General features: G+C 33.6%; 1 protein-coding gene across 2 annotated transcripts in view; it reads left to right on the forward strand.

Moving 5' to 3' along the window:
• LOC106467675 (leucine-rich repeat-containing protein 40-like) overlaps positions 1–13,796 on the forward strand; it is a 72,274-nt gene that overhangs the window by 31,663 nt on the left and 26,815 nt on the right. Inside the window, exons 8-11 of one of the 2 annotated variants that reach the window (XM_013928050.2) lie at positions 2,829–2,919; positions 8,425–8,576; positions 9,333–9,440; positions 10,524–10,634. In XM_013928050.2, coding sequence (XP_013783504.1) covers positions 2,829–2,919; positions 8,425–8,576; positions 9,333–9,440; positions 10,524–10,634 — 462 coding nt within the window. The remainder of the gene's footprint in view (positions 1–2,828; positions 2,920–8,424; positions 8,577–9,332; positions 9,441–10,523; positions 10,635–13,796) is intronic. The other variant, XM_022395886.1, reaches the window with a different exon arrangement.

A 13,796-nucleotide genomic window follows, 5' to 3' on the forward strand; every position in this document is an offset into this window, starting at 1 on the left:
TGATGACTTGGCAAACGGTCATACCAAGAAAGTTACGGGAAGTTGTGCTGCGTCAATCCCATGATACTTTAACAGGAGGACATCTTGGAATTAAGAAGACATTGAGTCACCTACGACAAAGATTTTACCGGATAGGTATGAGGCGAGATGTGGAAGAATGGTGCAGAACATGCAGTACATGTAGTGCTAAAAGGGGACCCAAGCATAAGGGACGTCCACCTTATGAAGAGTTGCCTGAGAATGTGTCGGAGTTTATGAAAGTGTTATCGGAACGGATGGATGATATTCACCATCAAGTGCGTTCAAACTTGAAAACGTCTGCTGATTGATGAAGCTATCTTATGATAAGAGATCTACTGAAGTCAGCTTTGAACCAGGAGACAAGGTGTGGTTGTATAATCCCAGGAAGAACAAAGTGAAGTCTCCTAAGTTGTCTTCTCCATGGGAAGGCCCATATGACATAGTGGATCGTCTCTCAGACGTGACTTTCCAGATAAAATGTGGTCGGCGAGGTAAGCTAAACGTGGTTCATGCCAACAGGCTTTGGCATTATCATGGTCCAGGACATTTCAGTTGGGACGAAGTGAACAAAGGAACAAATGACGCTGCTGAAGACTTGTCACCCGAAAAAGCCACTGTTGAAGAAGAAACTATTCAGTTTTGGGAAGAGAAATGGTGAAGCTCTTGATGAAGTTACTACCACTGATGTGACTGTTACTGACGATAGGACATTTCCTGATGAAGCAGATGAACCCCACGTGAAGCAGAAGCCAACGAGACAGAGACCAGTACGGAAGAAGATACGTCCCGTAAAATTAAAAGACTTTGTTGAATTGAAATTTTGTGTTTGTAATTCTGTACATTTAATTAAGTTATTGTTAATTGTTATTGGTTTAATGTAAGTGGCTGTTGTTTGGGATGAACAATACTAAGGAGGGGGCAGTGTTGCATCAGCGAGGTCATGTGACTGGTATCATGCCACGTCCTTCTCAAACCTTCATGAATTGTCGGGAGACTACTAGATTGGGGGTAGTCTGGTATATATAAGACGGTCACAACATGACGGAACAGTGTGTGTAATTGAACTGAGTATTGTTTAAGTCGAGCACGTGAGACGTTCGTTGAGAATTATAGTGTTTGTTATAGCGCGACTGTTAAAATTAAGTGTATCGCAAAGTTATATTCAGAAAGAATAAACCAGTTTTATTTAAGAAAGGACTTGTGTCGCTAAAGTTTCGTCAGAACGAATTTACGGGAAATTAACTAACGACTGGAGGCGTAACAATATATATATACATATATATATATTTTGAGCTAAAATTTCTATTGTTATACTAACTATACTTAGGCCTAAATATAAGTTGGGACAAATAATACATAGAAAAACCATATTTATATAATAGGCAATAGATGGTTATATACCATTACTGTGGACTTGATCACCTGATGTTACTTGTGTACCTTCATTACAATTTATAAATTAATAATTAATTTAATCTTCCTAATACAGTCTGCTCTGATGAAAAGCATGCAGGGTTTTTTATTATAAAAATTCCTCCTTTTTTCTGTTTTATGTTTAGAATACAGAGGGTTGAGTGTGCTACATCAACTTGTAGTTGAATGGAATGTATCAGAACTACATTTTGGGATTGCTTGGCATTTTGTACGTACTGAGATGCCATAACAAACCAATGACTTTTGGGAAAGGTATTTAACAGCTTTTTTTATGCAAGGTATTCAGAGACTTGAGATTTTAGAATTTTCAAGATGAGGATATCCCTTAAACTTAATTCCATTGTAAAAGAAAGGAATGTGGACCAACTTGGGGCACCAGGACCATCCGAAAAGACCTGAAACAGTAATACTCTAGCCATGATAAGTAAAGTGCATTACCTTGTAACAGGTGAGAATCCACAAACATAGAGATCAGTAGCAAAAACCATTCACATACCTCAAGTAACAGTACTTGAAACATAACCAAAAAACTATTTATATACCTCAGGCAACAGTTCCGAACATAATCAAGAAGTATCTCCATTTGAAAACAAGGCTAAAAAAGTATGGGCTCACCAAGATAGGCTTTCACTCATATCTTTCTTTTAACTATTGCATACCTCAAGCAGCTGGAAAATGAAATGGGTATTCATGCTATGAAGACATAAAGGACATGTTGCCATGTGCAGCTTCAACTGTGTGATCAGACTTTTGAAACAAGCACTGGAAAACCTTTGTTCTGGAACACTGAACAGATTGTGGAAATACTTGGAGAGGAATGGTATGCTTTGGATGTGACAGCCTTATGATAGAGCCTATTATAATGGAAACTGTCCTGCAGGGCTATTGTCAAGATTCATGGTTACGTAGACTGTAATGATGCTGAGATGCTACAGAATCATTTAAATATAATGTATTCAACCTTTGTATATGAAGCTTCATACTTAAAGCCTTCTGGAAGGTGGGTATCAGACATGTATGTATATGTGTGTGAGCATTATTTACTACAACATACCTGTATATATATATGTATATAATCTGTATATATTTATTTCTTGTTTATTTAAAGAACCTTTTATCTACATATACCTTGAATAGTCAAATAAATCTTTACCTACTTCATAAAAACAGTGTATCAATTGAGATTTGTAATTATATGTCATATGCTCCTCACAATATAACTTAATGAAAGACCACTCAAATATTCATATAATATTTTGCGTATATATATATGTGTGTATATATATATATATATATATATATATATATATATCTATAAAAATGAAAACATGTATTTACATCTGATTAATGTTGATTTTGTATTACACTGTTAGTTTACCCAATGCTCTGGGAACTATGTCACATCTGAAGTTTCTGTCAGTAGAAGGTAACCCAATGAAAAGCATTCGAAGAGATGTAATTCAGGTGAGCAAAAACGTCTGAAATATATTGGCAACTTTGTAAGGTGTCGTAAATATTTATGTGATGAATTAAGTCAGTGGTTATATTGCAAAAGAAATGTAGCATCAAATATGCTTTACTTAATTTAAAATTAAACTTTTTTCATTTTGGACAAAATTCCATCTCTTAAGAACAATATTAATTCCCAGAAATAGAATAATTAGAACTTGTTTTCTTTTCTAGCATCATCTAAATATAACTGGAATTATTTTTCGTAATTGTTATTGTTAACATGAAACCAAATGATATTTTTGTTCTAGAAAGATCACACATTGGAAAGCAAGTATGTTTTATTTCTAATTGTTATTTATGATACAACCACTTTTTTATTTTTCCAGTCCTATTCTGAAACATTGTTTTATACACTCGTCAACGAATTTGTCTGCATCTTCGAAATGGCTTAGCTTTTATATTTAATTATATATTAATAAATGATAATGTAAAAACTATAGAGTTGGAAGATATTTTCTGACTTTTGGATTCATAATCCTAGTACAATGTAGTTAATTGTGAAAAAATGATCACAGTGGAAATAATACTTGGTTTTAGCTTTCCATAATATGGATGTACCCAAATTGTTGTGGCCTGTTTTCAATCACATAGAATATTATGATGTCAAAATGTAATTTCAGTATGCTTCTGTTTCCTTTAAAATTTATAGAGAGGATACTTTAAACTTATCTCTCAATATTTAATATTTGTTTAATTATGTGAGGGTTGCAGTAGCTGTATATGTAGTTGTTTTTAATAGGGGATTGCACTGTATTGAACAAAGTTATAAATAACTGTTAGTACTTTATTGAATATAACAATTTATCCTCATAGTATCTTATTTGTTTCGAACTTTTCCTAAATACATGGGATATTGGTTTCTATGGCAATGTGAATGTTGAGTCACTTATGCTTGAATGTATCTGTCTTGAAGCTTTACTTCTCTAGAAGTTAGGTTTGGAACAGTATATCTGTCTAAAGCTTGGTGTGTAGAATCAGTAAAACTTAGTGACTACTAGAAAAAAAAAAGATCTGTGTCAACTATGTAAAAATTGTACTAAATTAGGCAGAATATCTGATAGACAAGTTTTATAAATGTGTAGTAATTTATTAGATGTTGAGATTAAATTCTTTTAAGCCAGGTATAAGTAAATCAAGCCATCTGTATATATCAGTATAATCATTACTTCAGATAGTTTTTGTTTTTACTCTAATCAAACTTTGTTATTTGGTTGAGATTATCTCCATGAAAGAATCAGCCTGAAAACCTTGATACACATAAATGTGTATTCAGCCAAGGAAACTGTTAACCATATGAGCATAAAATAGAAAATAAAGAGAAATTGCATAATCAGCTGTTCCTTCCCTTTTGTTGTAACATAACAAATAGGTGCAGTTACAGTGTTATAAACATTTGAAGATACACAGAAGGGGTTAAAATTTCTGTAAAGAAGAAAGAAATATATGGTAAATGTTATGGCCAAACAAAGTTCATTGATTATTCAGTCTATTTTCTGACCACATATGTTAAGCGGTTCTTCAAATTTTCATTTTCATCTTTTAGTTTGTTCTGCTATGAACAGCTGAAGACCAAAAAATGTATAGACACAATATTCCCTGGAAGATAATCTAATCTCTTCACACAGAATAGCTTGATTCCTTCATGCATCTGCCTATGAGACTTGCATGCCTCTAGCCTTGAGCTACCTCCCACCTTAAAAATTTGTTTAATGTTAACTGCACTAGTGCCTGTCATAATAAGATGGTATCCCTCCACCAATAGGAGGGTAGCATAACCATCTCATGCAGTAGCACTTGCACTTGACTTAACTTCATTCTTTTCTTTGGCATTGTCTAGAGTGAGCATGTTTCAAATTTGTTAATCAGTTACTTGAGATTTGCAATAGTTTATGACTGTGTTACTTTTTATTCAAGTTCACCTGGTTTAATGTTTGTGTTTCATATAACCAGCATGGTATTGTAGTTTCACTTAGAGAAATTAAAAATTTTTCTGATTACTCGCCATTATCACTTCTCAAGTCATGGAACCTGTGGCTACTTGAGGCAGTTGTCTGAGGAGAATGTGATATCCATTCTTCAATGTGATGCGAGTTCATTCATGCTTCCTCCTCCTGTCCATTCAGCTAGCATTCCTTCTCCCCAATTTGAACATGACAAGGATGGCAATAATTTTGCCTGGATATTTCCTCACCAGGGTTTACTGTAGGCACAGGTTTATTTGTGAAGGAAAATCCTCGCCCTTTTAATCTCTTTCTTGACACCCATACTCAAATTTATTTTGTTTTTCTTTTTCTGCTTGATATTACAGCCCATGTGGACTTGTTTCTCAGACAACTGCACACCCATACTAACATGCATTGTCCTTTTGTTTACTTTACTCTTGTCCTGGCTTACAGCCACTCTTTATTTTATTCATCAATTCCCAGTCTTTGAAATCTCTTTTACCTATTTAAGGGGCAGATCCCTTAATTTCTACTTCCCTTTCTAGTGCCCAATTTTTACACCTTTGTCTCTTTCTTACCATCCTCCTGTGTTACCTCTCATCACTTCACCTTATTTCTAAGGCATTTCATTGTTCACTAGAGGGGTTTTCTGGAGAGGTTCTCTTATTTTCACCACATTCACCCATAATTCTTATTTTTTCTCTCTCCCTTCTTTGTTGGTTCCTCTGCTATTGAGTCTTGTTGGGATGATCTTCTAACTAAGTCACACTTTGTTCATGCTCATCTCCATGATCTTTATAAGACTACTTTTCTTTGCTCATAGGTCTTTGGGGGTATTCATGACTCACTGGAGACCAGGGCTAAGGTAGCTTGGAATCAGTTCTCATTGTATACTTTAGTTTCTCATCATTTTCAAACTTGTCCTTCTGTTTCTGCTCCAAGGCCTGCTGAATCCATGTCTCCTCTTCCCATTTCAATTTCCTGGCTTTCTTCTGCTTCCCAATTTCAGGATTGTTGCTCATCTCAATGGTGATTACCTTATCTGGTCTGGCCCTGTGAGAACCTGACATCCTTCATTAGTCTTTGGTCTCTGTTTTAGGATGACAGATGGATTCTTCAGGTTCTCATCCATGGCCTATATTTCCACTTCTCCTTTTCTCCTCTCCTTTCCCCTTTTTCTGGTTCCTCTCCTCCTCCATCCAGTCCCATTTATCTTTAGCATCTCAAGGATGTGGTCTGGGATATCTTGGCCAAGAATGATATTCAAACTCCAGGTTATTACTCTCATCCCTTTGTGCTTCCTAATAAGATTGGGTACTGGCATCACATTATTGACTTGTTATTTTTCAACCAGTTTCTGGTCATCCATCAGTTCTGTATGGAGAGTTTCTTAGCTATCCAGTGGTCCTTTTCACCAGGTTTGTGGATAACCAGGGTCAATGTCTCAGATGCCTTTTTACACAACTCTAATCATCTTGTCCTCCAAATGTTTTCTTCGTTTCTCCATCAGGGTAAGTTTTCCATTTCTATGTTCTTTCTTTTGGCATTACGACTGCCTGTATTCAATCGAGTCATGCAGGCATATGTCTTTCATGTTCACAGATAGGGGCTGATGTTCCATTATTAGGTGAGTGATTGGCTTATACTTGCCCCTTCTTGGGAGGACTCCTTCTCTTTACCTGCATTCTTCTACTTTAGGGTGCTCTGATGGGCTGGCTTGTCAAGCCTTCCTAGACTTTTCTTATGCCTACTCAAAATTGGTACACTTGATCATGGCAACTCCACAGTAGGCATCCCCTTGCCACCTCCCTACCAGATCTCCAGCTCTTTACAGATGTTTCTCTGTTGGGCTGTGGCATGTCTTTGAATGATGACAGGACTTTGAGAGTATGGGCTCTGAACATACTCAGAATTCTTGCTGTCCATTGGGCATGTTCCATTTCCTTCATCTTCTTGTGGATCAGTTGGTGATGATTCACTTTGATAGTTCCATGGTCATTTCTTCTGCACATTGTACCTGCTATTTTGGACTCATTCCCTTTGGGTACATCTCATAGCTTGCCATGTATCATGGGCTCTTAACTTGGTGGTGGATTGCCTCTGTCAGTCAGGCAATCTGTCAGTCTCTCCACCCTCAGGTTTTTTGTTGGGTTTATTCTCAGTTGGGCATGCCTCTCTTTGATGCCTTTGCCACCCTTCTCACACTAAACTTTCCCTCTTCTGATCTCTAGTTCCTCTTCCTTTGGCATTGGCAGTTGATTCTTTCAGCCTAGACTGGTCTCACCTTTTTCTGTATACCTACCTTCCTCTTCATATTCTCCCTCATGTCCTCACTTTGATATGCAACACTTCTTGTTGGTTCCTGTTGTTGACACCTCTTTAGCTGGCAAAGTCCTTGTTTCCTCTCCTTCATCAATTGGCATCCAGGACCCTTCTTCCTCTGCCCTATTCTTACTCTTTCTCTTGCTCCAACCACATACATCTCTCTTTCATCCAGTAATGTCATTCCTTCATCTTCATGTGTGGGATTTGTCCTGTTCATTTCCCACATGGCTGGTCTTTCCAACTTTGTAGCATTTTTTCTTATTCCATTCCTGTTGTCCTTCTACTCTGTCTACTTATCAATGGAAGTAGCAGGTTTTTCAGTGCTGGTCCAACTGTCATTCTCTTCATCTGGGCCATCCTACTGTGGCCCACCTGTCAGCCTTTTTTACATGGTTAATCGAACATGTATTGTTAGTTTCACCATTGCTGTTTATTGTGCAGATTTCTTGTAACTGTCAGGTTTTCTTCCCCTGTCCTTTCCACTTTGTTAAGATCCTTCCTTCTTCACCAACCTCACATCCTAGTCCCATGCCTGGAACTTAATGTGGTTTTATATATCTTACATGTGCTCCATTCAAGCAATAGGCTCCATGTTCCTTATACCACCTTTCTCTGAAAGAGTATTTTCTTCTCCTCCTTGCTTGTGGTGTCATCATTTGAATGTATGTGTCATCAGTGCTTTCTGCACTCTCTTTCACCATAATTACTTCTCTACTCCAATTGAGCCTTTCTTCCTAAGACTAGTTGCTTGTGAAGGTGATTGTTCTTTCTTTCCTTTCTCACTTCTATGCCTGTTTGGACCTGGATTGTCTTTTGTGTTTGATTGAGCTGTTTGGTGTTACTTAGCAGATATATCTCCTTTTTGAGGTTCCCATCATCATTTGTTTCTACATTTGAACTCATCTTTATACATGGACCTCTCACCTCCTACATTTTTTATGCTTTCTCAAGCATTCAGTGACATGAATTTGTTGTTTGAAATGCAACAGTGAAGCTGTATAATTTTTTATATTACATTCTATCATAAGTTTAAAAAACTATCTTATTACTAATGGTGAACAGACTAATTATTTGATAAAAGATAAGCCATTTTTAATCTTCATAGAACTGCTTTTAGTACAGTCTGAAGAAGCTTTTAAAAATTCCTTGCAATAATTTCTTCAATTTTTTTCATACCTTTTCTGCATAGCGAGGAACAGTCCACTTACTAAGATGGCTGAGAAGTAGGATGGAAGGCTCTCTTTCTGAAGGTGATGATAGTGGACATTGTGTTCACCAGGAAATTGGACTTCATAGTGTTGATAGATTTACTCTCCATGTTACTCGTACCCTTGACCTTAGGTAAGAGCCTTAAGTATTGGCATACTTTCTCTAGAAATATTTTATAAATTGTAAAATTATTTATGTTTAATGTCTATATTAAGAACATTTAGATTTGAACTAAAATGTTTCAAGCAATATGAAAAACAGTAAATGAGCTTTGCAAACTATATCATCAGAGTTAGTTTGTTTTGAGCTTTTATATCATTATTTTGTTTGGCACTTTAATGTAAACTATTTTATCACAGAGCCTAAATGTTTTTTAAGATAATTGAAATATCTAATGTTGTATTATTTTCAATTGTTTCACAAGTAAACCAGTTGAAATATATTATTTCTGCTTTACATAATATCAGATTATCACCTTTGCAGCCTTTGCACATTGAAATACATTGTAACTAATAAGCTAAACTATAACTTTTGTTATACATAGAGATCTTCCAGCATATTATCAACTTTGATCTATATAGCAAAATATGGCCCTCTTAGTGATTGTTAAAACTGTCATGTGTCTGAGAATGAGTTTTATATTGTTGGTTTAATTACTTATACCCATGTGAAGCTTTGTATAAAACAGAATGAATGCATTTTAAGTCACTATAACATTAAAATTATCTAGCAACTTTTATGAATGTTTAAATTTAAGTGAGTAATATATATTTTAAAATTAAAAAAATTATGAAACTGCAAAATATGATGTTAAAAGAATAAGATCAGTACATTTCTTTCTTACATTCTAAGCTATAAGTTACTTTTATGTGTTTTATTAACAACTAGCAACAAAGGAGTGAAGAGCATTTCAGAAGAGCTTGTTAAAGTAGCTGTTGAGGAAGATGTTACTTCAGTGGATCTTAGTAAAAATGCTCTAACTGATGTGCCTTCCAGGTTAGCTTCATATGTTTTATTTCAATGACTGCTAGTTACATGTAAGACTTAACAAGAAACTTGAAATATAGATGTAGACAGTGCCTAAGGAATGATAAAAAATGTACAAAACATTTTTCTCCTCTAGAAGTTCTTTAAATTTCAAAGTCATAATATTCTACCTAATTACAAAATTATTATGTACTAATATAAAAGTTTCTGTAATTATCTAGCAAATTATAGATTTATTGATTTTGAAATATTTTCTGATTTCTATAGGATTATTATTCCAATATATATCATCAACTTATCCATGTTTTTTATATTACCTTTTGAATATTTGTAATATGTGCAGTATTTATTTATTAAGTTATCTCAGCAAGTATTTCCATCAGTCCCTATTGGCATAATTTTAACAACTTCATTTAGAGCATTGAGTATGTTATTTACATTATATATCTATGATCAAATTATATCCTTTTGGATTTTTTTAACCTCTAGTAGTTTAGGTACAGTTATTTTAATTGATTTAGATTATATTTAAAGACAAGTACATGCATGGATTGCTTAACCATGAAGTGTTCATCAATGTAATATGTTATTAACTTTTGGCATGAAATTATATTTAAAAATCAAGATTATAATAGTAGTACATGTTTGCATTCTGTAGTAATGTGATATATTGAAGAATATTGGCAAGATTATTATGTGGTGAACCATATAATAGATAAATGTATTTAAGTTACACCTGCTTTGGATATTGAATGTACACATCCTATATGTGCAAGGCCAAGACAACATGTCTCTACTGGCTTTTTTTGTAAAGTCTTGATTTTCATACAATTCAATGCAAACTGGTTTTCAACAGCTATTCTTAAGCTGAATGTATTTTTAATTAAATGCTTGCTACATCTTAGATGTAGCTATAAAGCTACTGATATAGTAATGAAGAAATTAAGGTATTTAGTATTGTAGTGATAGGATCCAGAAAAAGGCTGTAAATGTTTTTTATACTTTGTCTTATGCTTATTCAATCTTATCTTTGGTCTGTGATGTTTCTAATGTCTGGAACTGTACTTTAGATTTTTTCTCTTTATCTTTCAGTCTCAATATTCTAGCATTGAAGATATCTGAACTAATCCTGGCTTTTAACAAGTTTTCATCATTGTCTCCAGTTGTAGGAAATTTTTCACGACTCTTGTACTTAGACTTAAGGTAAATTTTCAGTTACCTGTACTTTGACTTTCTGTATGGACCTGGCTTTGAATGTTAATTGTTTTTATTCAAAACTGATATTAAAATATATGTGTTTTTTAACCCAAAATTGCTGAAAAATGTTTTCTTATTTTCTTTCTTGATATTTCAAATATTTTCACATCTCCGGCATGTTAACTGAATACCTAGCCTCTTGTTGATAGGTCAAACAGTGATGGCTGATAACATTTTCTTGAAATTTTAGAGCTAATTTTTACTTTAAAATTTTCTTTATATTTTCATTGTTTCCTCAGACTTAAACATAATTTCCACTAAGGATTGTTTGGTTTGGATCAATTTATCCCACTCTTTGAAGTTTTTGTTGTTTCAAATATCCATCACTTGTATATGATTACATTTGTAAAAATGTTTTGTGTAATTCAGAAGCACAAAAGTTGATTGATAATGCAACAGGCGATTTGAAAGGATTGTCTAAAAATGGCATTAGATCCACATCTTGTATAGTCAGTCTTCAATCAAACATCAGATGAATTTATTTGATAAATGGGTAGAGAAATTGTTATTAAGGAGACATGGTTGAATGTCATTGCCGCATTCGTTTTTCAAGGTTATTTTGGTTGATAACCATTAAGAAAGCTGAAAATATATAAATGCTTGAGAGTAGCAGTCTTCAATATGTGGTCCACAAGTTCCTTAACAGGTGTTTCATGGAAAGAAAGTGGCAAAACAGTTTATAGATTCTATTGTGGTTCACTGAGATAAAAACAACAATTCAGGTGGTCCATGAACAGAAAGACATGAGAACCACTGCTTTAGAGTAATCAACAATGAAGTTCATTCAGGGTATTTATAACAACAAATTTCTATTGTGCACTAACAAGATTATTTTTGTATAGTTCTTTACAATTATTCTCTGTAGAAAAGTTATTTTTTTAGTTCTAGATTTTTGCTAATTCTAGAAGCCTTATGTCATTCATTTGAAACAGGGCCATGCCTCTTATATATATCATATATAATATAATAGTAGTCACTACCCCTTCTAATTGCCTCATCCTGTCACACAATCTGAAAGAAGTTGTTGTCTAACAAATGTGATCTGCTTATGTGGATAGTTGGTGAAAAATTGTTCAGAATAATTTAAAACTTGCTCACAGAAACTACAGACAGCCTTCTTTGCATGTGCTTTGTGGATTTTTACTTGTGTTAGAATAAACATAACTATTAAAGTTTAGTAATAAGTAAAACTGTGAATTAATTTTTATTTTCAAGATTATTAGCCCAAGTTTTCTTTTTAAAAAAATTTATAACATTATGTTGTCTATAAACACCCAAATGTTTGTTTTGATTAGCATAAAATGCATTATTGTTTTATGTGACTTGTTCATTTGAAACAGTAGAAATTTCTCATGTAGGTATTGAAGAACCAGTTTTCGTTGATTGTTTGTAAATAAGATACAAGTTAATTATAAGATGATTATTGTGAGCTCTACTAATGACTAATTTGATCCCATTTTAGTTCAGAATGATGTTTAAGACCTTATTGAAGATGTAAAAGTTGACTGTTCCTGTTGATCAGATAATTAGTTGCATTTAAAAAACTTCTTGTATGTCTGATGTGGATAAGCCACAAAATTACTAAACTACAAAAGAAAACAGATGTAGGCTTAATTCTTCTTAGAGTTATTATGCCTTAACTATTACAGTGTATCCTCTTTATATTTCATACATAAGGAAGTCCTTGATCAAGTGTCAAGGTTATATCCGTAATAGATTATTTCTGGTATCACATTTTATTGCTTAAGCCCATTTTGAATTTGACTTTTTATTTCAAAGTAACACCTTGTCATCATCATTAGCTGAAAATAATTTGAAGCAGGTACGGTACAATAAAGTTAATAGAAATATTATTTCTTGTAGTAAAATATGTTAAAGTTGATAACTATTTGTGACTAAGGTGATATTAGCATATATATATATACAGTTGTGTTTTACTATCAGCAACCTCTGAATATTTCTTCATGCCTCCACATTAACATTGGTTGTTTTGATGAATATTATTCAGGTCATTTTGATTTTTTATTGTCTTTTACGACATGAAAATTGTACTTTTTTAAGTGCAAATTTGTTAAGTTTGAAGATTTAGAGTAAATTATGTATAAACTGTTTATATCCATTAAAAGTTTCAGGTGAAATTGTACCTTTAACTCACATATATATATATATACATACATATATATTTACTAGTATAAAAGGTTGCCAATTAATTATTTTACTTTGTGAAGTTAAGTTAATACTATCTGGTATTTTTGCTGTGTTGAAGAATGATTGCACAATAGTTAATTATAAAAAACACAAACTAAAAGCTCTTAAGGGAGGGTCTTCTTTATCAGAAGAAAATAGGGAAAAGGTGGATGATTGCAAGGAAACTTGTAGGACTGCAAAACAAGAAGTGGAGACTTTTTCTTTAGGTGGAGAATATTTATTTATTTTTAATAATGGCTATATTAGGAATGTTTAGATTTGAACAAGGATGTTTCAAACAGTATGAAGAACAGGGAATGAGTTGAACAATTACTGAATGATTAATGGACATACTAGAAGTGAAAAAATTAGACTTTTTGATACGATACATCACCCCCACTCACATAATTAGTTATCCTCATTCAGTGCTGCTCTCTATAAGCAAAATACTTTTTTATGCATGCCACAAACCTTCTAGCTTCCTTCTATTGGAGTTGACTTATTCCAATGCATCTCTCATGCAAATCATATGTGTCAACCCTCCACCAATAAGAGTGCAACATACTCTCATGATGCATGTGACTCCATCTATTCTATTCTACCAATCTATCACTTCTTGTTTTGCAGTACTTGTGTTCAGACGTTTTTTTTCTTTTGATGCTCTTCATGTGAATTGCGATTTTAACATGTTAATTTCCAAAGTGGGATTTCTTCATTATTATTATTTTTCTTTACATTGAAGAAATCTTTTAATTTAACTTAATTTCCTAGTCTTTATTATTTTTTCTCACACTTGCACATTTTACATCAAACTCTTTTGTTTGATATACATATTTCTACAATGAATTCTGAGGTCCATGTTCCCACTTCGGGTGTTATATCTCTAGCACTATTTTCACAGGCTGCAGGTGACGGAGACCC

This window comes from Limulus polyphemus, unplaced genomic scaffold (assembly GCF_000517525.1).
Source record: "Limulus polyphemus unplaced genomic scaffold, Limulus_polyphemus-2.1.2 Scaffold2703, whole genome shotgun sequence".
Lineage (NCBI taxonomy): Eukaryota > Metazoa > Arthropoda > Merostomata > Xiphosura > Limulidae > Limulus > Limulus polyphemus.